The sequence below is a fragment of the Eucalyptus grandis genome, chromosome 8 (genome assembly GCF_016545825.1).
Source record: "Eucalyptus grandis isolate ANBG69807.140 chromosome 8, ASM1654582v1, whole genome shotgun sequence".
Lineage (NCBI taxonomy): Eukaryota > Viridiplantae > Streptophyta > Magnoliopsida > Myrtales > Myrtaceae > Eucalyptus > Eucalyptus grandis.
This window is the reverse complement of record NC_052619.1, coordinates 68,991,708-69,015,470: the sequence shown is the minus strand read 5'-3', so window position 1 is coordinate 69,015,470 and position 23,763 is coordinate 68,991,708. Positions and strand designations below refer to the sequence as shown.

General features: G+C 42.5%; 5 protein-coding genes across 6 annotated transcripts; 2 read left to right on the top strand and 3 right to left on the bottom strand.

Annotated features, from left to right (window-relative positions):
• The first annotated feature begins 1,778 nt into the window (after positions 1–1,778).
• Positions 1,779–2,831, top strand: LOC104415810 (protein DOWNSTREAM OF FLC). The gene is made up of 2 exons (XM_010027184.3): positions 1,779–2,022; positions 2,314–2,831. Exons 1-2 carry the CDS (start codon positions 1,857–1,859, stop codon positions 2,640–2,642), a joined length of 495 nt encoding a protein of 164 aa, XP_010025486.1. The 5' UTR covers positions 1,779–1,856; the 3' UTR covers positions 2,643–2,831.
• A 280-nt stretch (positions 2,832–3,111) lies between these two features.
• On the bottom strand, positions 3,112–8,758 carry LOC104415809 (acyl-coenzyme A oxidase 2, peroxisomal). The gene is made up of 7 exons (XM_010027183.3): positions 8,238–8,758; positions 6,411–6,526; positions 5,058–5,938; positions 4,206–4,385; positions 3,957–4,123; positions 3,759–3,882; positions 3,112–3,615 (listed from the first exon to the last, which is right to left on the bottom strand). Exons 1-7 carry the CDS (start codon positions 8,714–8,716, stop codon positions 3,460–3,462), a joined length of 2,103 nt encoding a protein of 700 aa, XP_010025485.2. The 5' UTR covers positions 8,717–8,758; the 3' UTR covers positions 3,112–3,459.
• A 1,805-nt stretch (positions 8,759–10,563) lies between these two features.
• LOC104415807 lies at positions 10,564–12,590 on the top strand. The gene is made up of 6 exons (XM_039300292.1): positions 10,564–10,689; positions 10,731–11,057; positions 11,159–11,348; positions 11,462–11,515; positions 11,669–11,850; positions 12,078–12,590. The coding sequence occupies exons 1-6, from the start codon at positions 10,564–10,566 to the stop codon at positions 12,165–12,167; spliced, it is 969 nt and encodes a 322-aa protein (XP_039156226.1). The 3' UTR covers positions 12,168–12,590.
• A 316-nt stretch (positions 12,591–12,906) lies between these two features.
• On the bottom strand, positions 12,907–15,273 carry LOC104417801 (inactive TPR repeat-containing thioredoxin TTL3). The gene is made up of 5 exons (XM_039300291.1): positions 14,293–15,273; positions 13,925–14,120; positions 13,647–13,819; positions 13,229–13,562; positions 12,907–13,038 (listed from the first exon to the last, which is right to left on the bottom strand). Exons 1-5 carry the CDS (start codon positions 15,207–15,209, stop codon positions 12,907–12,909), a joined length of 1,752 nt encoding a protein of 583 aa, XP_039156225.1. The 5' UTR covers positions 15,210–15,273.
• A 1,639-nt stretch (positions 15,274–16,912) lies between these two features.
• Positions 16,913–22,441, bottom strand: LOC104415806 (protein SCO1 homolog 2, mitochondrial). Of its 2 annotated transcripts, none has more exons than XM_010027179.3 (7): positions 22,290–22,441; positions 19,529–19,661; positions 19,241–19,319; positions 18,094–18,294; positions 17,920–18,009; positions 17,700–17,832; positions 16,913–17,255 (listed from the first exon to the last, which is right to left on the bottom strand). In XM_010027179.3, the coding sequence occupies exons 1-7, from the start codon at positions 22,361–22,363 to the stop codon at positions 17,120–17,122; spliced, it is 846 nt and encodes a 281-aa protein (XP_010025481.2). In that variant the 5' UTR covers positions 22,364–22,441; the 3' UTR covers positions 16,913–17,119. The 2 variants fall into 2 exon arrangements, with proteins under 2 accessions (XP_010025481.2, XP_010025480.2); XM_010027178.3 differs by lacking the exon at positions 22,290–22,441 and adding an exon at positions 20,289–20,540.
• Between the last annotated feature and the right edge of the window lie 1,322 nt (positions 22,442–23,763).

Below are 23,763 nucleotides of genomic sequence, written 5' to 3'. Positions count from 1 at the left end.
CTCTATGATTCTGACAAAACTTTTGATGATCGAATCGATTGAATTTACTCACTATAACTTGCTTTTAGTGACTAAATGTTGGTTTTAGGTCACTACTATATTTTTCATAAATACACCACATCAATCTATAATATCTTTAGTGAAAATAGCATGTGCTTTGCCTCTTAATTTTATTATCTTCTCCAATTTCCAACACTTATCTAGTAATCTCTTAGGCAGCTTGCATGCATTTCTTATTTTGACATATCAGTGCCCACATGTTCTGCTCCATCAATTCTTACCCTTTTTTTTTTTCTTTTCTGGAAGGAAATACCCACCAAGTATTTTACATCATAACAATCTTGAGGTCCGAAGGAGGCTTAAAGATGAAGCCTTTTTGCTTAAAGCCCATACATCAACCTACAATATCATTAGTGAAAAAGCACGTGATTCGCCTCTTAATTTGTCCATCTACCCCAATCTCCACGCAGAGAAAGCATATTTTATTATTCTCAATTGGTGGAACGAATCGAGGAGAGAAGAAGTTGAATCGGGCACCGTCAATGACTTTGTTCATGCGGATGCATTAGATTCCGCATTTTCTTATTGCGACAGCAAAGTCAACCTTCATATGGATCGACGAACTGGAACGCTTTCTCATCCACTAAGTTAGCTCTCAACCACATGCCCCCTTATAGATCGATTTAAAGGTCGGTCTAGGTTTTATCTAAAACCTATTATATGGAAACCGATTTTCTAATTTTTGGAATTCAGAACTTATTTTGCATATCTGAAATCTAGATCCTAATCTATCGGTCTATTCTAGGGTTAGATCTAGGATCCATTAGAGAATTGACCAATTTCTTCTTCTTCTTCTTCTTCTTCTTTTAATTTTTAGTTAAGCAACATGAAAATGAACATAATATAAAAAATTCTCATTTATCAATAGCAATAATTCATGAAGATGAACATGTAAAATAAAATAAATCATAAAAAATTCAAAACATGTAATCACAGTTCATTGGTTTCAATTCCCACTTTAGTTTTTACTTGAGAACTAAACCACATAGTACTGGTTCTACTTTTTTCTGGAACAAGTAACCACGGAAACCTAAAACTAGGCTGGTTTTTCTGGCTGGTTCAGTCCACTTCTCAGTTCTATCTTGGACCTATGCTTGCTCCTACCCCTTTATATTGTCTGGGGAAAGATAACTGGATGCCCAATGACATTTTCATTATTGTATGTTAGTGTAAATAAAGAAACAAGTAGATTCAGCAAAGCTCAATGTTGTTTAATTTCTCGTTCATTCTACTTCCCCGGCCGTAGATCCCAAGGTTTAATTCAAGACCCTCGTCGTACGGCAATGCCGAACCCCCAAAGGCTAGATCTTGGGAACGCGTCGGATGACATTTGGCTCCCGTCCGAGCAACTTTCGCCGATCCATCCTTCAGAGTAACCCCGACGTCTCCATCGAGACAGCCGAGTTCGAGCTTTCCCGATTTTGCAGTTACGACACTCTGTACACAGCGGTCCGATGATGCGATTTGACTCGATTAGTTTACGCTCATTGCGCGTATGTAACTCTCGAACTTGGCTTGATTCATGCGCAAATAAAGGAGGAAGCTCGTGAGTCCAACTGGGAACAATAAATGCTCGAATTAACATAATGTCGAAGGAAATGGAGCCTCCCCGCAGGATGTGCGGAGCCTCACTACTTGTGCATGTGATTTGGATCGGATGCGAAGTATAATACTTAAGATACAGCCACTATTTCTAGCATCTCCTCCTTTGTGCACCAAATCCTCCTGCTTCTTCTGCTTCTCTCTCTATCTCTATAGATTTGTGGGGGCTTGCCATTACTGTGTTGAGACCAAGCATGGGGAGATCAATGCTGGTGGTGTTGATGTTGGGTGCTTGTGTGATGTTGCCTTGTCTTGTCAGCGCAAGCAACTCAGGAAGAAGGTCCTTCTATATCCAAGGCAGCGTGTACTGCGACACTTGCCGTTTTGGCTTTGAGACCCCCGCTTCCACCCACATTGAAGGTAATCTCTCTCTCTCTCTCTCTCTCTAGAGTACATTTGCATCACTTCATACAATCCAGTTCAATCAATGGAGTCTACAATCATATTTGTCGGACTTGACGGTGCGTGTGTTGTGTACGAGAAGCCAATTCCTATCGTACGATTATTTGGTTTTCTTTCGTCCGTCCTCGAAAAAGAGCTTATGAATGCGTCGCTAGTTGCGCATGTTGCATAGTCCATGTGTGTCTTCTATTATGTGTGGAATAACAAGTTCTGACGATCAAAGCGTTGTTTGAACCGAGCCCTTTCCAGGCGCTGCAGTGAGGGTCGAATGCAAGGACAGCACCGGCACGCAGCTCGACTACAGCATCGACACGGTGACCGACTCCAATGGAAAATGGGAGGTCACCGTCGAGGACGACCACGATGACCAGTTATGCAGCGCCGTTCTGGTGAGCAGCCCCAAGGCCGGTTGCCAGACGGTAGACCCAGGACGTAGCAAGGCCACGCTGATCCTCACCCGCAGCAACGGAGCCATCTCCAGCAGGCACTACGCCAATTCCATGGGATGCCTGACCGACCAGCCACTCGCGGAGTGTGCCAACTTGCGTACTTACTATCAGCTCGATTCCGATGTGTAGATCGTGTCGGCGACTTTTCCGTTTTTCTCCTAAGTTTGCATAGTTAGGCAGGGAGGGAAAAGGAAGCAGAATAATCTTCTTGTTTGTTCTCTTTCTCTGTTCAAGGTCATCTCGTTGTAACCGTAATAACATGAATCTTAAATTTGCGACTGTTTGGAATCCACATATTTCTTTTAACGAGCATTTATATGTCAGTGGCTGAATGCACTCTACGACTTATCGAAACTCATCTCAGTGCTTTCCAATCATTTACAAATGCCAGTGAATCTTACGAGTTTGTTTTAACTCGTTCCCTGCTGTTAATAGCTTTCGCTCCAGAGAAGTAATTTTTATACCTATTGACAAACTCGTGACATTTCTTCCCAGAGACTAGTAATTCTTTGGGATGATGTTCAAACTTAAAGCCCCGATATGGTCAATGCAATACAGACGGAGTCTTCAGCAAAATAAGAATGCATGGTTGCGCAGGTTTCCACAAATCAACTTGATTAACGACTAATATCGACTGGAGCAGAACTCACGAGGGCTATAAAAATGAAAGTCCTCCTGGCAATACTTTGTATTACATTGAAGATGAAACGTCCGGGCATGTTAATTTTGCCCAAAGAATATGGTGTGCCCTTTCGATACATAAAGCTAAGAACAAGGCCAGGGGCCGTGACTTCTCAGTCCAACCACTTTATATCTGGTCCCGGCATGGATCTGTATAACCATCGTCAATGTCCTTGCGCGATAAATTTGACAAGGTACAGTGACATCCTTATTTTGGGATCAATGGGTGTCGAGTGAATTTGTCTTTGGCAATCACCAGAGCAAACTAGAATCCAACACACTGTGTGTACTGAGAGTAAGCTTCTGATTTCATAGCGATTGGTGCCCGTGTCACATGATCCGGAAGGTCAAAGGCATCTACAAGCTCTCCAGCGACATTTCTTACTTGGAAACTGAGATAGTCGGCGAGTTTGTGGATTGCCTGAAAGACAAGCCCATTCGTAAATCAGGTACACAATAGAATTGCTATGGTTTAAAAAACAGGCAATGCGAAGGTGTTGCAATTCACAATTAAATGTTTTCTTCTCTACTTATAGAACGAGGAATCTCGAGTATTTATCATACCTTAGCTTTGTTGGGTGCCACGTAGTCGACGTTGCGGTAGGTTCCTATGTCATTCCAGATACGATCCAGGGCATATAGATCACATGCTAATTTGAGAACAGCTCGAGCACTTGCATCAGGACATCTGGCTCAAAGAAGGCGTGCAATGAGAAATCCATTGATGAAGTGTTAGAACACTCTCACAAAAAATGAAAGTACCTCTCGACAGCTTCAATGAACTTTGCAAGAATGACAGATTCAATATGTGACTCTGCAAGTGTCAGAAGGTGATTTAAGCATCTGTTCCAAGCACCAAAACTCCCAAGGGTTTTAGTGTGTTTTTGGAGTCTTGCGGCAACACTCTGAAGTAGTCGAGAAGTCCGGTACTGCAAAAGAAAGAACACAATAATTGGAAAGGATGTATCACACAATGACAGATAGTTGTCAAACTGAAACAAACCCACTTACTCTAAATGCATCCAACTGGAATTTAGGATCACGCAAATGCTCTTCGCTTTCCCATCTGGCAATCACAGGGTTGGGCTGTGATAGGTAAGTGTTCATGGACTCCCTCAAGTAGTTCCACGTAACTGCAAGTGTCCCACCTCGAAACTTCTCCTTGTATTGCTTTAAGAGATCACCAGCCACCTGCATATAAATTTGAGACATTCAGACTACCAGCATTAGCTGTCTCACTGCCCTGTGCTAGTATATTTGTGTTGGAGCCCAGAGGCTATTCAACCAGAGCGTATATTTTTACCTCTCATGGCTAGTGGTAAAAAATGACACCTAATTGCATCATTCTTAATTATCATTTCAAGTACAATGATTGCATCAATATTGGAGAGACCACAAATTCAGCATAGTACCGATATCGAAAAGGCAAACAGGATTAAAATGTACAAGCAACCATAAAGTCCTTTACATATATCTTTATGAAAGTGCTATATTATATAATTTTCCACTTCTTTAAGATGACTGCACATTTAGCAATTGAAAGAATTTGACTTAATTATCCCTGTTAACATTTAGCAGAAAGCAAGAATGTTTGGTGAGATCATCTGCAGAGACATTATGGTGAAGAAATTTTGATGTGGGTGATTTCCACCACACTGATAATTTGCTTAATATCAAAGAAACAAAAAGAGAACAACATGACAAAGATCTTACAAAGATTTTGCAAACCAATTTAGGGCATAAGGAGGACGACTTCCCTATGTAGTCATACGGCCTGTCTATATAGGGTGTTTATACCCCCTCTGTAAAACTGTATCATTTATAACTATTTAATTAAAAAAAATCTAACGATGTTGAAATTACCTGCTGCAGAAGCACTGTGTTGTCCCCTTCAAAAGTCTGAAAAATATCATGATCATTCCTCAAGCTACCAAATCTATTGACAGCTGCATAACCATGTCCTCCACATGCCTCCCGGCAGATGCTTAATGACTTTGCTGTATAAGACGTCACATAAGCCTTGAGACCTGCCGACAGTGCATGAACATCTCCAACCAACTGATCGTCATGAGACTTCTTCATCTCTGAGTACTTCTCCACCAAATACAGAGTGGCGAAATGAAATGCATAAGTTGAAGCCAGCATGGGCATAAGCTTGTGTTGTTGAGATTGGTAATCCAGAATACTAACTTCAGGCTTCTTGGGAGGACCAAATTGCTGGCGAAGTAAAGAATATCTCGTGGCAATTGTGATGGCAATTTTTAGGACTCCAACTGAAGAATATGCCAGGCCAACCCTTCCACCCACGAGTTCACCAAGTGTAGCAGCAAATCTTTTATTGATAGTTGGGAGGCTGCTCGTGTATTTCCCATCCCGAGACACATCTCCAAACCTATTGAGGAGATTTTCTCGAGGAATTCTTACAGAGCGGAATCTTAGTGCTCCATTATCTACCCCATTCAGGCCAATCTTGTGCCCACAATCATGTATTTCGATTCCAGGAAGTGTTTTGTGTGTTTCCATATCCCTTATTGGGACAATAAAGGCATGGACTCCCATATCAGCAAGCCCTCTTGCATCATGAGTTGGCAGCATTAGCTTGGCAAAAACAGTTGCGAACTTACCATGGACTGCAGCATTGCCAATCCACCATTTAATGGCCCCATCATTAGGCGTGTCTATAACAAACTGATCTGTAATCGGGTCAAATGTCGCAGTAGTTTGAAGACCTTGAACATTTGAGCCTTGCAGAAGAAAGCCAAAGCCATTTAGTAGACAAGAAGATGAGTAAGTTTACTGGTATGTTTATGCTAACTAAACAAAAGCCCCAGGTAGATATGCACTGGAGAATGTCTACTGGTTAGATGCCAAGTAAGATAACTGCCAAATATTTCTGCCATGTGCATACTGGTACCGACTATCACTCAGTTAATGATCTTATAAAACTTTCAACTTCAGTTAAATGGGACTGCAAAAAGTCTAGCTGTATCTCAATGAAATATAGGAAATTATATCATTCTTCTGCCAAAAAAGAAGTTTAAATCTGCACAGCAATTTCCACTGGCCTTCAGTCTGATGGCAAGGCAGACAGGGAGGCAAGAACAAGAGCTATGGAGTTGAATTACCAAACAAAAAGGAAAAAAATATAATTTACAGCAATTAGATTATAGAAAATTAGAAACAATCTAACAAGAAACAAATTATCTGAAACCTTACCATGATGGAGCTCTGTCATTGCAAAACAACCTGGATATTCCATGCTATCAATCTGGTCAAAGTACTTATCCCTATGTCTTTTAGTTCCTAAGTTGATCACTGAGCCTCCCCAAAGACTGCATAAAAATAGTTCAAGTGTGTATATGAGTTTTTCTTTATGTATAAGAAAAAGTACAATTGAAGAGTTTTTCTCTCACCACTTACATACTTTAATTCCCAAGGAACCAGCGACTTAAATAAACCTTATACAACTCCAAGAGAAACCACATTAAAGAGTATCAATCTTTGGTACTATAATCTTCTTCCTTTTTGTAGTTTTACTACTGTAAGAAGCATATATCTCCTGCTTTGAATAAGAAAGATTAATTATTACAGGATTTCATCAATAATGCTGTTGGACAGATGAAAGCTAATCACAAATATAAACCACAGAAAGCTTTCTTCAGAAATTATCTTTAAACACATTTGTCAATTGGGAGGTTCACTGCTCAAGCTTGTGGTTAAACAAACCTCCCAGAGGTACCTTGTGTCTTGTGGCTTCAATTTAGAACACCAAAGGCCACATAAAATGGGCCGGATACACTATGGTATACAATGTAAGGATAGGCTTTTCACCAGCCACTTTCAATGATCACTCCTCTTGAATCTAGGCCACTTCAAGAAGATAAATATGCACCTATTTCCAATACTCAAAAGAATTATTCTAGGGGCACAGACAATAGTGCCTTATTTTCAGTAGAAAGAAAGAGAGACCACAATGAATACCAGATTCAAGGATGTTTGTTTCCACAAGTCAGAGTGCTTCATTATGTCCATACTGTCCAAATGACAATACTTGGAAAAGCATTTTCCCCAGGTTCAATTTACAAGGACACCGGAAGAAAGGAAAGTGATGTATACAGAGCAAATGCAAATGGCATCAGAATACTGCATCTACCAAGATCAGTAGTCTCCCTGTCCCCTCTTACTTCAACTAAAATTTCTTTAGTTTTTTCTTTTCCTTTTCCTTGTTATATCTGCATGCTTAGCGGGAAAGAATGCATGGAAATGTAGCAAAAGAACCCTTTTTTCTTAATAAGAAATGACCATTTCCATTCCTTTTCTTTTCGGTCAGTACCTTTCTCATCCATCTCAAAAAGAACTTAATGAATTATTCAGCAGGTCACCTAGAAAGTCCTTCATTTGATGCATGCACAATGATGCTGCTGTCCTGTGGGATGTTTGCATTTGCATTAGACTCCTTCAAAACTATGATCATCAGATTACTTGATTTGGTATGACATCGTGTCAACACGCCACTCAACATATGCATTACATAGAACGCTAGACTTTCTTGATCATGCAATAACTAATTCAGCCGAGGACTTACCGATGTTGCAACTGATTCTTTGAGCCATCCACTGGCTTAGGTCCCATGCTAGTGGACGGCCATGATGCAACCATGCATAAAGTGAAATGAATCTATCTAAACCCAACAAGGTCTGTAGCCCAAGTTATAAGATACCAGACAACCAACGAAATCAAGGTGTTAGGAAGAGTAGCGACAAGAAAAAGTCAACTTTCTCGTTGCACCTCACACACAACGAATTCAGCCCTAATTGTAGTCGAAATCACTTCCAATCGAAGCTCCACAATATTCCCAGATCAAACCGAACAGAACCATGCCAGAACGAGCTACAGCATCTCTAACAACTCCCAACCAACACCTCAAAACCCCGTCCCGGACCAGAACGGCTCGAAAACATAAACAGCCGAACTGAACAGCCAGCCGAAATTCAAAAACTTGAAGTCCAAAAAGGCGAAAAACGAGTCCCGCGAGATGATCACCTGTACTGCACGCCCATCTTGATCCCGAGCGACATGTCGACGCTGCCGGCAGCCTCCATGATCGCGAAGTACTTCTCCGGATCCTCGGAAACGTATCGGAAGGGCCGAATCCCGGCCTCCCGGACCAGCCCCAGCAGCTGCCGCATGCAGAGCTCCCGGTGCTCGTCCTTGGCGATCTCGACCGGGGTCTGGAGGTCGGGCCGCGAATTGAAGTACGCGAACACCTCCTCCTGGACCCCCCGGTGCCTCCCCCTCATGTACTCGCACAATCTCGCCGTGTCGACCTCGAGCTTCGCAGCCCTAGCGCACGCCAGCATCTCGAGCCGGTCGACGCCGCCCGGAGGAGGCGCAGGAGGCGCGGTCGGCGTCAGGTGGGAGCGGAGCCGCCGGAGCCGCCTCGCCGTCGGCAGGGCTTCGTGCTCCGGCGCTTCGACTGAGATCGACGGCGACGGCGGCGGCGACGGCGGCGGCGGCGACATGGCGGAGAGAGAGAGAGAGAGATCGACGGAGGTTGCTTGAAGATGAAGAGTGTCAGCTTGAGGGATCGGAGATTTCTTTAAAAGGCAGTTTGTCTGCACGGCACGGAGGGTGACGTGGCCTGATGGGCAGCGGGGACGTGGCGGAAGGGGATTGGGCGGCGGGCTTGGCAGTTAACTTTTTTGGCGCGCCTCCCAACGCGAGCCGATCAGGTTTGACCTTGACCGGTTAGCGCCGGTTGGGGAGAGATCTGGATTGGAACGGTGGAGCCTGGATTTTGGCGGTTCCCATTTTCCTTTTATTATTTTTGCTGACAAGATAATCCATTTATTTCGCTTTGTATTCAACATTTCTGAAAAATATTTATGCAGATGTTTTTTTTAATATTAATGACGATATTTTTTTTATATTTGGCTAGCATCTAAAATAAACTAAACAATAACTTTCATTGCTTGAAAAGAAAGTATTGATTTTATTTTTCAATATATTATTATGTGCAATATAAGTAATATTTAACTTTCAGAGCCCATATCATTAGAGCCTATATTGTTTGAATCCAAATATTTGGATGGAGCAAGAGTTCTAAGGATCCAAGCCACTTGGGTATGGGAGCTGGGCATTGAGATCTTGAGCTCAACCTTAAAGAATGTGGCCCCAACTTATGCGGACTCAAGTTCGGCTGTTGACGACTCAAGACCTAATTGTTGGGAACTTGATCACTAGTATTGAGATCCAAACTTGGTCTTCAGAGACCCATGCCCGACTTTTGTGGACTCAAGCTTTGAGTTAGACAAGGAAGCCTTAATATCTAGGCATTGTTGCAGGGAACTCGGCTACAAAACGAGTCACAAATAAAACTGAACATAAAATGATATTTCAAAGCAAATTATGGGAAATTAATCCATAATTCTCCATTAATATCTCAATAAAACAAAAGTAAAATAAAAATAAGGAAAATTGACATGGATAGTCCACGAATTTTAGCACAATATGTGATTTGATTCTAGAACTTTCCGTACATGTTTACTATAGTCCCAGAACCATATTGATATTTTCAATATATCAATCCTATAATTATTTAAGATCAAAAAACTATATTAAATATATACTGAAAAATCAAAAATATATTAAATAAATTAAAAGTTCATGAATTAAATGATAGATTGAGTAAAAGTGTAGGGACTATTTGTGTCATTATCATCCCTAAAAGTAATCGTTAATTAGAAAAAAAAAATTAAATTAAATGAACCCCGCGCTATGTCGCGGTCCCCTGAACCCGAATTCAAAATGCAAGAGGCGCGGGTTTGGGGGCCCCGTTTTCGCCATTCCTCTCCTCCTCCTCCTTCCCCTTCCCGCCTCCCCCTCCCAATTCCAACAAAAAAAAAAAAAAAAATCCTGCGCTCATCTCATCTCATCTCATCTCATCAGACCCACAGAGAGAAACCATTAACCCTAATCGCCATCTCCATCCTCGCCCCCTCCCTCCCTTCAATCCGCCGAGCGACGGCGACGGCGGCGGCGGCGGCGGCGGCGGAGGTCTCTGCCGCTCATCCCTCGTCGCGAATGAAGGTCGTCCCTCTCTCAATCAATCTCCATCCTTTCTTCTTCCTGTTTGAATTTTTCTTCTTCTTTTTTTCTTTTTTTTGGTGTTTTTTGCGCTCGCTGTTCTGAGCTCTCTTCGTTTCCGATCGGCCGCGACTTGCAGATCGAAACTTCCAGCGGATCTCCTCTCTAGAGTTCGTCGCCGTTTCGGCCTTCTTTGTTGTTTTTCGGGAGTATAGGAGCTGCGAGCATCGTTGGTTTTCGCCGACGGATCTGGGCGCCTTTTCTCGAGTCCGAGGAGTTCGCCATGAGCGGGGACGGGTTTCGCGACGGCCGCCCTGCCCTCGGCGACGTGACCAACCGGCCCGCGAAGAGGGGTTTCTCCCTCGTCTTCGACGACCACCTCCCGGGAGCTAAGTCTCGGGACGGGCGGGTAAATGTAGGATTGACGGAGTAGAGAATTTGGTGAAGGAGAAATGCAGTACTGGACGCGAAGTGGACCGCGTCGAGAAGGGTGCTGCTATTCCTTTGTTAGTCAAGGACAAGGAGGCTCGTGGTTCGTCCCCTGCGCACGACAAGTTCAGTGGCGCCGGCGATAATTTGTTTTCTGCTGCTGTTCATAACCTGCCGAGTAGATCCCAGGAATTATTGAATGCTTCGCACAGCAATCCTAAGGTTTCGGGGATTGAAATGAATGCGCAAAGTGTAGTGGAAGTGGGTGATGCATCGAGGGATAGTTGTACCTCAATTGTTTCGACTATGAGCATTCAAGCGGGTGGGCAAAGCTCTGACGGGCTCAAGGTGCACGATGATAGTGCAGATGTTGTGAAGGAAGTTGATGTCGATCTGATTAGAGAAAGCACTGCACAAGGTCCCGTTACTCAGGTTGTTAGCAATTGTGACGAGGGCCTCAGAATGGGAAATTAGCATCGAACGCATCTGGCTCTATTGAGTGGTCAAGGTTGCCTAACTCACAGGGTCTCAAAAACTTCGAATTGATAAGATGCCAAACTTCGGAGGGAAATGGCCGTGACAATTTGTGTGCCGAAGAGGACCCGCTAAAAAGTTGTTGCTGTTCTTTTTGTTTGAAAGGTACATTTAAAAGTTCTTGACACTCTGTAATTCATCCAGTTCTTCTGATCCAACAGCTTCAATTCATAAAAGATGTAACTTGAAATAGATATCTTCATTGTTTCTGTGATCAGCTGCTCATATGTGGTCAGACCTTCACTACCAAGACATCAAGGGTCGAATAACTGGTAAGTAATGTCCTTTGTCTCAGGCACCTTCTATCTCTTGGAGGTTCATATTTATGGATGGCACGGAAATGGTGCTTATATTAGCCTCCTTCAATATACTTGTTGATAACTTGATAGATGAAATTGATGAAAGCCATGTTATCCATCCTTCAGCAGTGAGCAAAAGTCGAAAAGAAGCTAGCAGTTTGGCTCAGAAAATTGGGACGGTAAAGGACGTTATCCATGTCCCAGGAAACTCAGATAACTCTCCAAATCTGGAATATGCACTCACGAATCAATGGAGGTCGCTCTTTCTTCACATGGAGGACATACTAGTCCATGAAGGCAGAGAACTCGTGAGTATCTGTATCCTGTAGCTTAGGTTCAGCCTTTTCTGCTTTTAAGGGGATGGTTCCATTTTCTTTTACGAGATTGTGCACATGGTTAATTTTCTTGATAATTTGCAGTTCTGAATACATTGCATTGTCAGGCCGAGTATTTTCTCCCTTCTCCATAAGATAGGACCATGAGTGCCATTTTCTCATTGATATATTAAGAGGTAACTTGAATTTCTGCTTTGCAGCAAAGTAGTTATTGTGAGCTCAAAGATATGAGAGAAAAATGCAAGATGGATCTGGAGTCAACGAACAGGATGCCTCTAAATAGACACTAGCACTGCATTGGTTTTGCAGTTTGAATCTCACTATACTCGAGATGACTTACAAGCTTGCGAAGGTGCAATCACATGCATTCCTTTTTGCATATACATGCTCGCCTGACCCCACATTCTGTGCAATCCAATATTGTAGCCCATGGATCTTTCCCTTCCTGGTCCTCACGAGGTTCCTGGAATGTCTTGTTAGTTTCTTCATTTAGGATTTACTTTGGCTGTGATTTTTTCCTCCTGCTTGTTGTCAGTACAAAGTCAGAAGATTTGATTGCTCGAGAAAATGTATTGCTTTTTTCCTTATTAAGCCGATGAATGAAGCCCCTGATTTGAAAGTGAAGAGCTGTCTTTGAGATTGATCTTTTGTTCAAATGTTAGTCGAGGAAACTTTTGTTACTGATTTTATTGAAAGTAACCACTTGTAAGTCATGAGCAGGAGTTCATTACGCTTAAAATTCCAAATTTTTGTTGCCCTAGATGCTGCATTCTTGCATCATGGAACATCCATTTGAGACTGTCATGCTAAATTAGACTGAAATGCAACATGAAAAACAGAGGTGAAGAGATTTTTAAGAGACAGAAGAATAGAAGAGTCTAATGAGATTGGGTAATGCTTAGTTCCTTTTCCTATTTTCAACACAAAATGTGTACACTTTTGATCTGAAATAAAGTAGTATTTCACAAAAAGGAAAAACTGAGTAAGTGCAACCTGATCTGGGTGTGTCTAATTGCGACTTGTGTAGCATCAATCAGCGTCACCACGTTGTCTGTCGAGTTGTGATTGGGCTTCTGATAGCGCACGGCTCACCTCTTCATCATCTGGCGTCTCTTTATTCAAAACCTCGTAGTCTCTGACCGAAGCCTCCCAACTTCGTAGCTGTATAATTCCCAGAGAGTTGATAAAAACTAATGAGTAACATTACATACAGAAAGCCTCTCTTAACCTTTTTCAAACCTAGAGGCTCGACAAAAGTAAAACTCTATTTGAAGGTGATGAATGGAGCTGATTGTTGTTTTGCATCTTGTTCTATGTACTTCGATTTGGGAAAATGATTTACATGGTTTACCTTGGCATGACAATCGGCTCTTCTGAGTCTGGCTTTGCTATAAGATGGTCGTACGCTGAGAGCAGCTGTACAATCCTCGATCGCTTTCTCAAGCTCGCCTAGCTTGGACCAGCAAGCAGCTCGATTGCACAATAATACCGAGTTGAAACGATCATGCTCAAGGCCCCCTGCATACGCTGAACAAGCCTCCGTGAACCTCGAGGCCCTGAACAATTCGTTGCCTCGTGATCGAGCTGCGGCTACTGCTCGAGCCCTCATCATCACCATGTTCGCCTCCTTGTTGTTTGAATCGAGTCGAGCTGCACGTTGAGCTGCCTCCAAGGCATCATCGAATCTGCCGATCACTACAAGAGCTATTAAAAAACATTGGCTATTTTCCCTTCAGAGGATTCAAATTCGGGTCATCAAGAAAACCGACCTGCCTGCAGCCATGTCGACCTGAGCTCTGATCATCAACAAATACGAGCTGCCGATGGGCCCAAGGAATTTCGTGCAATCGTCGACTTCAAAGTTTGGACCGTTGATCAATACTTCGTCTGCCTCCTGATGCCGGTTCAGCTTCAAGAATGCCTCCGCTTGCAATGAGAAGATCTATTCAACAATCACAAACAACTCGGGTCAAAATATACTTCATGGCTAGGGACAGGCAGATTCTACCCTAACTAGCTTTCAATTTGTATGGCCATTAATGCTGACCTGTGGAGCTGAATCGGCACCTGCAGATATGGCTCGCCCGCTTTCTCTGATCAAGCTGTTCCAATCCCGTAGCCTCTGAGCCTCTGTGCATTTGTTTAGATGGGTTTGAACAGCTCTAGCTTTGGCAATGACCTCAGGATCAGCTTCAGGTCCCGCATGTTTGTAGTGATACATTGCCTTTTCTGCCTCCCCTAGCCTGTATGTTCACATAAACAACACAGTCGCACTTCAGTGATTGCTAGCCAAAGTTAAAAGAGTTACGACTTGCAGGACTGTCAGGAGAAACATGGAGCACACCGTGCTGGTGCTGGAATGGAAAGAATTCAGGAACAATTTGGCAGAACAAAAAAATGCCAGTGACTTTTCACCTGAGATATAGTGTTGCCGCACGATTATGAGCTCTGTGATAATGAGGCTCGATTCGAATGGCTTCTCTACACTCGATGATGGCTTCAAGAAGCCTCCCCAATGCGGTCAAAGCCGCACTCTTGTTGCTCCTGTATGAAGCCTTATTTGGATCGATTGAGATTGCCGCATCGTACAGAGCCAACGCTTCTGTGAATCTCCCGCTCTTGTAATCTTCGTTGCCCAGGATTTTCAGCGTCTCAGGGTCCATTCTTGTCGAAAGTGCGCGGCAGAAGGAAGATGGTGGTTCTTTGCTAGCGGTTCTTGTGGACGTATGTCTTTCTGTAGGCACCGCAGTTTCTTCTCTAGCAGTAGGTCTAGGAAGATGGTTGAACATGTCATCATTTGGGCTAGCATGACTTGTTCCAGGTTGCCTCAAATTGCCCAGATTGCCAAAAAGCATGACATTGCTCGACGAGGCCCGGACGAACGTGCCTCTTCCTCTCGATTTCTGATGATCGGCTATCATGCTCTCCAGCTCGCCAGATATCCCGATCGATTCTCTAGGGACTCTCCTGCCTTGGTTTACATGACGTTGGTCGGACGGCATGTTCGCGATGGGCCCACCTGGAACTCTAGTTCCAGGGTGGATTTGACTTTGAGGATACATTCCATGGGTCTTAGGGGAAGGTCCGGAGATGGGTTTCAGATGCCTTTCCGATCCATTGTTACACAAGTCGAGGAATGCTGTCTCGTCACTGCTGCCTCGCTGTCCTTGAGAATTGGGAGTGGTGGGGGTCTTGACAGTGCTGCTGCCGTCGCTATTTGGCGTGGGGATGGACCCGGTCGACGTGCTCCTCCTGAGCCAAAACGTGCTTCGCCCAAACACCACATTAAGCAAGCCGCAGCCTGATTTTTTCTCTTCTGACGAATCTACCATTCTTTGTGTTGATCCAGAAACTTTGCTCTGTCCAGCTTTGTTGGAAAATTCAGAGCATATTGAACCCAGGATCACATGAAAGTGCCAAAACTCACAGCAAAAACTCGAAATGTGCGTGAAAATTCACAGCTTTACATGTTGTAAAAACTTAATCTCAGATCCTGTAAAACTTCCGCGAGAGATTTGATTCCTATGAAACCATGTACCACAGAAAGTAAACGTACATACACTGCCCAAAGAACCAACAAAACAGGAGGACCAAAGTTTATAAAAATTGCTGTTGCCACATGTGCAGATCCTCCTCAAATGGCCACCTGAAGACCAATCTACAAAAGTCCTTTGTTCCGTATCTGTTTTTTTCGAAAAGCACGATGGAAAATAAAATGTCAATGCTTGATCAGGAGAAGATTGCAGCAAAAGAGAGAGACGTGCAGGAGTCGGTCTTTTTGTAGCGACCATCGCTCGGCTTTGCTGGTTCTTGCTGTTGTTTTTTGCTTCTTCTCCTCCTCTTTCTTTCTCCTGGTTGACATGTGAGGTGGAAAACACGGGGACCAATTGACTCGGTCTTGTCTGAAACGAGGATTCCTGCAATTCTTTTGGAGAAACGATGGACGTAATTAGAAACTCCACAATCCTGTTTTAGAGGGTCGAGAGAGGGAGAGGATTTGTGGCGAGTTTGCCGCACGGGTAAAATTGAGATGGTTTTGTCATATTGGGGTCGAATTTAGAAAAAAAATCAATAGCGTATAGGGAGGCAGAGTGAGAAAAATCCAAATTTAAGGGGCCAAATCGTAATTGAGCCTAAATTAAGGTATGGAGCTCCAATGACATCTTTTGTCAGGTACTCCATTTAACACTTTTTTATCCATGAAGCACCATGAACTAAAATCCGCCAAAACATTTGGTTGGTGTTGTAATTATAGCATACCATAACAGGCTTCCAAAAGATATAACAATGATAAACGGCTAATCACATAATTAGCTTTTCATAAATGTGCCTTGAAAATGTGCTCCAATTGATTAGGGATGTCAATATGTTGCATCTCTCAGCTTAGCACTATCAACATCTCATTGCGGGTTTTCATTTCCTCCTGTGGGGTTGTTTGCGACCTGTCCATCTGTTTATCTATCGATTTATTCATTACCATGACACGACATTATTGTATGTGGCATTGTCCCCACATGCACCTCTAACACTACCCAGGGGTTCAATGCTCGAGAGGCGATCAACACGAGATTATTGTATGTGGCATTGTCCCCACATGCACCTCTAACACTACCCGGGGGTTCAATGCTCAAGAGGCGATCGACACGACATTATTGTATGTGGCATTTTGCCAACATGCGTCTCTAACGCTACCCAAGGGTTCAATGCTCGAGAGGCGATTCGACTATGAGGTCGACTAGGGGAAGCATGTGACTCCTGAAAGACTTTCTACAGTCCCCACAAGGTGAATATCAAGGCTTACTGAAAGCAATTACAACCTTTTCTGTAGGAGATATTAAAATGCAAAGTTCCTGTAATTTGTGATGAATTGCAGTTTTAGTCACCTCAAGTGACTTATCAATGTGAAATTGAGCAACGGGATTAAAGTCCAGCCTCCATTTACCCATTTCCAGATACAAACGTTCCAGAGAAAAATGTCCTAAATCATTAGGAACAATGTGTGTGTGTGTGTGTGAGAGAGAAAGAGAGAGAGAGAGATACCAATGTAACTATAATGTAACTATAGAAAGCTCATGAACATCTCAAGCAAAGGATTAATCCCAATCCCGATAACATGAAAACGGAATCGCGATTTCACTTGATCATTGTCAACAAGGTGCAAATCAACTCGTGATTCAGTTTGCAAACCATAACGCCCAGGAGGCAAGGCCTCAGGGGATTGGTCTGAGACGTGAAACTTGCTTCAAGGTGCGGAAAAACCAGCAACGGCGGTTCTTGGGTTTCTCTGTATTTCAGTGGCCATTGCTTCCGACAGTTCTTCAGCACTGTACTCCACTCCGAAGCAGCGTGTCACCTCCATGTTAGGATTCAACAAGTACCTATAATTCATGGGCATCATGACACATTTTCAACAAATTAAAACAGAGCTACACTCACTAGTGCACAGTGTGTAGAAAAGGAAATCGCCAGTGTACTTGATCCTTTGTTTCCTTGAGAGGTGAACTACCCAACCAAAAAACAAATCAGAGAACAACCTTAACTGAACTGGAAAGGCCAGTCCAATCCCTCTCAAGTTCTCTATTTTCATTTCATTAAAAGTTCAACTCTCTAGTTTACGTATACGAATTAAACATAATATGACTAAGAGTAAATATTGTAAAAAATGCCACATATATTACATAATCCCTAACTATTCTGTGCACTTCACGCCATTTTAGTTTACTTGGGCAATCAACGCCAGAGTCATGGAACTACATCACAGAGAGAGAGAGAGAGAGAGAGAGAGAGAGAGAGAGAGAAACTTATAGGTCAGAAGGGCTTACATGTTGTGAGATGTCTCTACAAGATAATCATCCCCTTCCTCTTCAACCTTCTTGAAGTAAACTCGGTATTCCTGCGCCATCTGCCTTACAGCAGCATCAGGCCCTGTAAATCCAACTATTCTTGGATGGAACTCTGCAGTCCTTTAAATAAGAATCGCAGAGAATTAGCAGCAAATCATGTTTGTAAACAAGGTAACAGAAAAATTAGGGGAACCCTGACCTTTAAGATAAGCACGGAGATGAGAAGCTGTATCCCTCTGAGGATCAATCGTGACAAATACTGGAAAAATCTCTGCATTCTGTTTTGACTCTTGGTTCAAGCAGTATGCGAAATGTCAGTGACACCCTCAAGAAGATAACTGATGTCACAAATATGTAGGTACAAGAGCCAAACCTAATATTTTGATAGCCTTTGCCATTGTATTGAGTTGTTCGGGGCCAACATCTGGTGATGATGTATACCCAAAATAAAGGAGAACCCATTTTCCTTTAAAGTCCTTCTCAGTGACAATCCGATGCTCTGTGTCAATTAAAGTAAATGGTCCACCAATAATCGGTCCCCTTACTGAATTTCCTTCCCTGCTACTTCCTTGACCTATTTCAATGGAAGAGATCCTATAAAAGGTCACTTATGTCTTCACAAAACTAGAACTCTATTTCTAGATCACCAACAAATTTTCAGGTGTCCTTTTCTGGCTGGGTATACCAAGGTAACAAGCTTCTATGGAGATTCAGTACGTAAAGCCTTAAGTCGATCCTTGATTAATGCGAAACGGGCTACCCTCAATTCCAGATAATCACATTACAAGTTTCTTCGTGAATTTCTAATGGATTCAGTTACTTTCAGAGCTTTAGTTTTGAGAGAGGAGAAATGAAGTGTAACATTTAGTTGAATTTAAATGATGCAGCAATGGGGACCTCCACAGGAAGTAGGAGGAAATAACTGGCAGTAAAAGCTTGAATATATCCATTCTTCAATTCACCCGAACCAAAATTAAAGCATGAAAAGATATCCATCCTAAACAGAGCAAGCTGATCTGAAAACTGCACCAAGTGCACATTTGGGGTTTAAGAGAGTTGAATTTTCCAGGCTAATATAAGTGAGGTTTTACTTTTGGCATCTGCCTGTAATGGACACATATCCACCAGGAAGTGGGCACAACAAGCAGTATCCTCAATACGTTATTTTAAGGATTTTGGCAATAAAATCCATGGGATAAAAAAATCAATGACTACAGATGTCTAATCATGCTCGATAAACTCATCTTAGGCCTTTTGCTTCATATGTTTCCATCTTTCTCATGCAACTTACTTTGGCATCTCAGAAAAGCACACCCATAAAACTGTTGGCTTCTCATAAAATGAAAGAGAATCATTCAATGCTCTTAAACCTCAAGTAATCTGATACAGATATGGTAAGAAGAGAGAGACACAGATGAAGGAAAGATTGTTCCTAAAGGCACAAAAGCAAAGTCCTCCCATTTCTTCTATTTGAAACCAAGGTAAGATAAAGAAAAGAATAAGACAACCACAATAGTTACCTTTTAAAGTTGCTCTCCTCTCGTCATTATAACGGACCAGAACTGCAGCCCCAACGAAACCTCCTACTATAAGACTAGGCTGCATAAGATCATCAAAAAGAAGGAAATAAGAATGTACATAGAAGCACACTACAAGGCTGAGACCAAGAAGTGTAGAATGTATAAAGATGCACACTACAAGGCTGAGAGCAACAAGTGTAGGTGCATGGATATATACAATATGTTGCAAGCCAGAAAAGCAAGAAAACAATCATCTCATAAGGAAAAAAAAAGACTCTGATGACATACAATGAGAAAGTTTCTCCAAGGCCGAGAAGCATCTGCTTCAGCAGGCGATACGGGATAAACATTTCGATGCCCACTACCATTTCTGAAGGATTTTGAATAATTAAAAGTTTGAACCTTCCTCTGTGGACCAAACCTACAACAGATTCACAAGCGGTCAATAAATGAAGCAGGTACTTCTGACCAAAAAGCTTTTCCAATGCGCGTGTCTATGGCACCAGCAATTAGACCATCCTAGATGTTACTCATAGTTGCATACTTCATATACTCTGCCAAAAAACAAGAATTCATACTACTCAGCTAAAAGATGAAGAAAACATTGCTTTCAACCCTTGAATTCTAGACATCAAGCACAGCCCCAAGCTGTTTATAAAAGAACAACCCGAGTCCAGCAACCATCCGAACACCAATGGAACTACAGACCAGTACTGACCCACATCTTGCAAACTCAAGATGAATGAATCTTCAAAACCAAAGCAGAGACTAAGCACAAACTACATCACCCCAATGATTCAGCTTTTCACGAGCGTCACAAAATGCTTCCCACCTGGAACTTATTATACGAACAGCTCACTCCAAATTGAAACACAACCCAACCCAATGAGAACTTCCATCAGACAGATGAAAAGATCCCAACATCAGCAAATCACAGGCCCAAAACTCGAGAACGGAATACCGAGACGCGAAGAAACCCGGGTGAACGAAAAGCAGGCAACTTTGAGACGAGAATCTGGAGAAGCGAAAAGGGTTCGAGGGCCTATACCTCTGGAACAAATTGGAAGCCTCTCTCGTCGAGCGGTGCTGGGAAGAAGCAGAGAGAAGGCGACGAAGAAACATCGTCTGGAGACGAAAAACCTGTCGTGGGTCAATCCCGAACCGGGTTTAAAAGACGGACCAGTGGGCATCTTTCTGGATTGTTTTCCAGGGATCGCCGACGGGTTTGCATTGCTGCCCAAGGCACTTTGAATCGTCGATCATGCGCGGCGCACGAGCAAAGGGCGGCCGAAGTTCCATGTCGTCTCTCTCTGTAAGAAGCTCCCGAGCAGAAGAGAGGTTCGGCGGTTGGGCTGGGCCAGGCCGGGCCGGGCCGGGCCGGATCGGCAGGGCTCGAGCCCGCAGGAAAAGAGCCGCCCCGTAAAGGAGGCCCGAACTTCAGTCTTCCGGTTTGAGCCCGGCTACGACACCGGAGCACTACGAACTGAGGGTGAAACTGACATCGACCTGTCGGATTCCAAATCGAGCTCGATCTCGACAAGTTCAATGGTCTGATCAAATTTCTATTATGTTTGGTAATATGAACACATAAGTATCTGGAATGAGCTCGACAAGTTCAATGATTTTATCGAATTTCTATTATGTTTGGTAATATGGACACATAAGCATTTCAAAAACGTGCAACGTATCTACACCCATACAACGATGGGAGGAATGTCTTTGAACTTATAGGACTCAAACTTGAGTTCAATTTTTTATGGTGAGTGGGTTAAGTGATTGCCACGTGGCCCTAGCTGGAATTGAAAACACTTGAATGTTGGGCATAGTTCATACTCCCCATTGACAAAAAAGTATAGAATTCCTGCTCCTTGGTGAGTAGGAGGGAGTCCAAGAGCCGCCCAATGGGGGTTGCGGGGTAGTGCCTCGGATCATTAGAGAGTATTTAGAACTTGAGCTCATCTATTATCAGTAATACAAATTTAGGCTCATAAATAGTTACAAGGTACATATAATATCTTTCTTTCATGATTGAGTAGAATTCTATGCTAAATGCAACCCTAATTTAAGGGAAATCAGAATTAAAACCTTGTGGGGAAATTAGAATAAAAACCTTATATCTCAATTTTTCTTTTACATTTTTACTCTTTGGTTCGTTGTGTTTGACTTGTTTTTACTCTTTGGTTCGTTCTGTTTGAATTTTTACTCTTTGCTCTTTGGTTCGTTGTGTTTGAATGTCGAATCTGGAAAAGTTTTAGCTCCTTCCTTTATTAGGGTCAGCTTGGTTGAAGTAGTATGACCTTATTACTTTACAGGCATACTTTGATTTTAAGCAAAATTTCAAAGATTGAAAGAAAAATATTAAGCGCCGTTGAGTAGGGTGGGAGAATCTAATTATTGGGAGTAGGACTGTTGTACACATTCTGACATTATGAAGGGTCAGGAATGTACAACGTAGTGAGCTCAGAATTCGTGCATTTCATATGCAATTTATCACACTCGATTCATTTTTACTACGGAAACATGTACAAACAAAAGAAAGGAATTTGAAGGAATTATATTATAATATAATTTTAAAAAGAAGGAAATAATAGATTATGATATGACTATCATTTTTATCTATTATACAAATAGATGTAAAAGACAGGATATAAATGAGATAAACAAATCCCCCCGGATCCCTTGTAGAGATTCTGAGCGAGTGCACATGAAATTTAATCCTTCCTAGCTTCTCTCTCGTCTCCTTTTGCTCTCTATCCATAGGCAATCATTCATTTCTCAAACGTAGAAATTGAAAGCAAAAGCTTTTCACGAGTGTCACAAAATGCTTCCTACCCGGAACTTATTATACAAACAGCTCCCTCCAAATTGAAACACAACCCAACCCAATGAGAACTTCCATCACACAGATGAAAAGATCCCAACATCAGCAATTCACAGGCCCAGAACTCGAGAACGGAATACCGAGACGCGAAGAAACCCCGGGGGAACGAAAAGCAGGCAACTTTGAGACGAGAATCTGGAGAAGCGAAAAGGGTTCGAGGGCCTATACCTCTGGAGCAAATTGGAAGCCTCTCTCGTCGAGCGGTGCTGGGAAGAAGCAGAGAGAAGGCGACGAAGAAACATCGTCTGGAGACGAAAAACCTGTCGTGGGTCAATCCCGAACCGGGTTTAAAAGACGGATCAGCGGGCATCTTTCTGGATTGTTTTCCAGGGATCGCCGACGGGTTTGCATTACTGCCCAAGGCACTTTGAATCGTCGATCATGCGCCGCGCACGAGCAAAGGGCGGCCGAAGTTCCATGCTGTCTCTGTCTGTAAGAAGCTCCCGAGCAGAAGAAAGATTCTGCGGTTGGGCCGGGCCGGGCCGGGCCTATAAAGGCGGCCCGAACTTCAGTCTTCCCGTTTGGCCTGGCTACGCCACCGTAGAACTATGAACTTAGGGTGAAACCGAGTTCGACAAGTTCAGTGGTCTAATCGAATTTCTATTATGTTTGGTATTATAGACACATAAGCATTTCAAAAACGTGCAATGTATCTACGCCCATACATCGATGGAAGGAATGTCTTCAAATTTATTGAACACAAACTTGAGTTCAATTTATTTATGATGACCAGGTTAGGTGGCTACCACGTGGCCTTGCCCGAGTTGCCAACACTTGAATGTTGGGCATAGTTCATACTCTCCATTAATAAGAAAATACAAAATTCCCGCTCCTTGGTGAGTAGAGGGAAGTCCAAGGGCCACCCAGCAAAGGTTGCGGGGTAGCATTAGAGAGCTTTTAGAGTTTGAGTTCATATATTGTTGATAATTTTTGAATTTATGCTCATGAATGGTTATGAGTATATATAATCTCATTCTCTTATGAGTGAAATTTTGGTATATATAGTCTCTTTCTCTGTGGAATTTGAGTTGAATTTTATACTGAATGCAACCCTAATTTAAGGAAAAATTAGAATAAGTGGAATTTGAGTGGAATGGAATTTGAGTGATGGAATTTGAGTTGAATTTTATACTGAATGACCCTAATTTAAGGAAAAATTAGAATAAGTGGAATTTGAGTGGAATTTTATACTAAATGCAACCCTAATTTAAGAAAAAAATTAGAATAAAAAACCCGTCTCTCAATTTCTCTTTCTCACTTTTACTTAACCCGTCTCTCAATTTCTCTTTCTCACTTTTACTTTTTATTTCGCTTTTTATTTCATTGTGTTCAATTGTCCAATCTGAGAAGTTTTATCTCCTTCCTTTATTAGGGTCAGCTTGTTTGAAGTAGTATGTCCTTATTACTTTACAGGCACACTTTGATTTTTAGCAAAATTTCAAAGATTGAAAAAAAATATTAAGCGCCGTTGAGTAGGGTGGGAGAATCTAATTATTGGGAGTAGGACTGTTGTACACATTATGATGTTATGAAAGGTCAGGAATGTACACCGTAGCTGAAACAAACACAAATCATTCAGAATTCCTGCATTTCATATGCAATTTATCACACTCGATTCATTTCTGAGCGAGCGCACAAGAAA

What these genes read in the sequence shown, in the direction of transcription:
- LOC104415810 (XM_010027184.3), top strand. Translation starts at nt 1,857, where the DNA reads ATGGGGAGATCAATGCTGGTGGTGTTGATGTTGGGTGCTTGTGTGATG. An exon ending in CGCTTCCACCCACATTGAAG is followed by an intron (nt 2,023 to 2,313) that starts GTAATCTCTCTC and finishes AGCCCTTTCCAG; the next exon opens with GCGCTGCAGTGAGGGTCGAA.
- LOC104415809 (XM_010027183.3), bottom strand. Translation starts at nt 8,716, where the DNA reads ATGTCGCCGCCGCCGCCGTCGCCGCCGCCGTCGCCGTCGATCTCAGTC. An exon ending in AAGATGGGCGTGCAGTACAG is followed by an intron (nt 6,527 to 8,237) that starts GTGATCATCTCG and finishes ATTTTTATGCAG; the next exon opens with TCTTTGGGGAGGCTCAGTGA. An exon ending in TGGCACCCAACAAAGCTAAG is followed by an intron (nt 3,616 to 3,758) that starts GTATGATAAATA and finishes CTTGTCTTTCAG; the next exon opens with GCAATCCACAAACTCGCCGA.
- LOC104415807 (XM_039300292.1), top strand. Translation starts at nt 10,564, where the DNA reads ATGAGCGGGGACGGGTTTCGCGACGGCCGCCCTGCCCTCGGCGACGTG. An exon ending in CTGTTCTTTTTGTTTGAAAG is followed by an intron (nt 11,349 to 11,461) that starts GTACATTTAAAA and finishes TTCTGTGATCAG; the next exon opens with CTGCTCATATGTGGTCAGAC. An exon ending in TCCATGAAGGCAGAGAACTC is followed by an intron (nt 11,851 to 12,077) that starts GTGAGTATCTGT and finishes TCTGCTTTGCAG; the next exon opens with CAAAGTAGTTATTGTGAGCT.
- LOC104417801 (XM_039300291.1), bottom strand. Translation starts at nt 15,209, where the DNA reads ATGGTAGATTCGTCAGAAGAGAAAAAATCAGGCTGCGGCTTGCTTAAT. An exon ending in GTCGACATGGCTGCAGGCAG is followed by an intron (nt 13,563 to 13,646) that starts GTCGGTTTTCTT and finishes AGTGATCGGCAG; the next exon opens with ATTCGATGATGCCTTGGAGG. An exon ending in GAGCCGATTGTCATGCCAAG is followed by an intron (nt 13,039 to 13,228) that starts GTAAACCATGTA and finishes GGAATTATACAG; the next exon opens with CTACGAAGTTGGGAGGCTTC.
- LOC104415806 (XM_010027179.3), bottom strand. Translation starts at nt 22,363, where the DNA reads ATGTTTCTTCGTCGCCTTCTCTCTGCTTCTTCCCAGCACCGCTCGACG. An exon ending in CTTGGAGAAACTTTCTCATT is followed by an intron (nt 19,320 to 19,528) that starts GTATGTCATCAG and finishes GATCTTATGCAG; the next exon opens with CCTAGTCTTATAGTAGGAGG. An exon ending in GAGGAGAGCAACTTTAAAAG is followed by an intron (nt 18,295 to 19,240) that starts GTAACTATTGTG and finishes CCATTGAAATAG; the next exon opens with GTCAAGGAAGTAGCAGGGAA.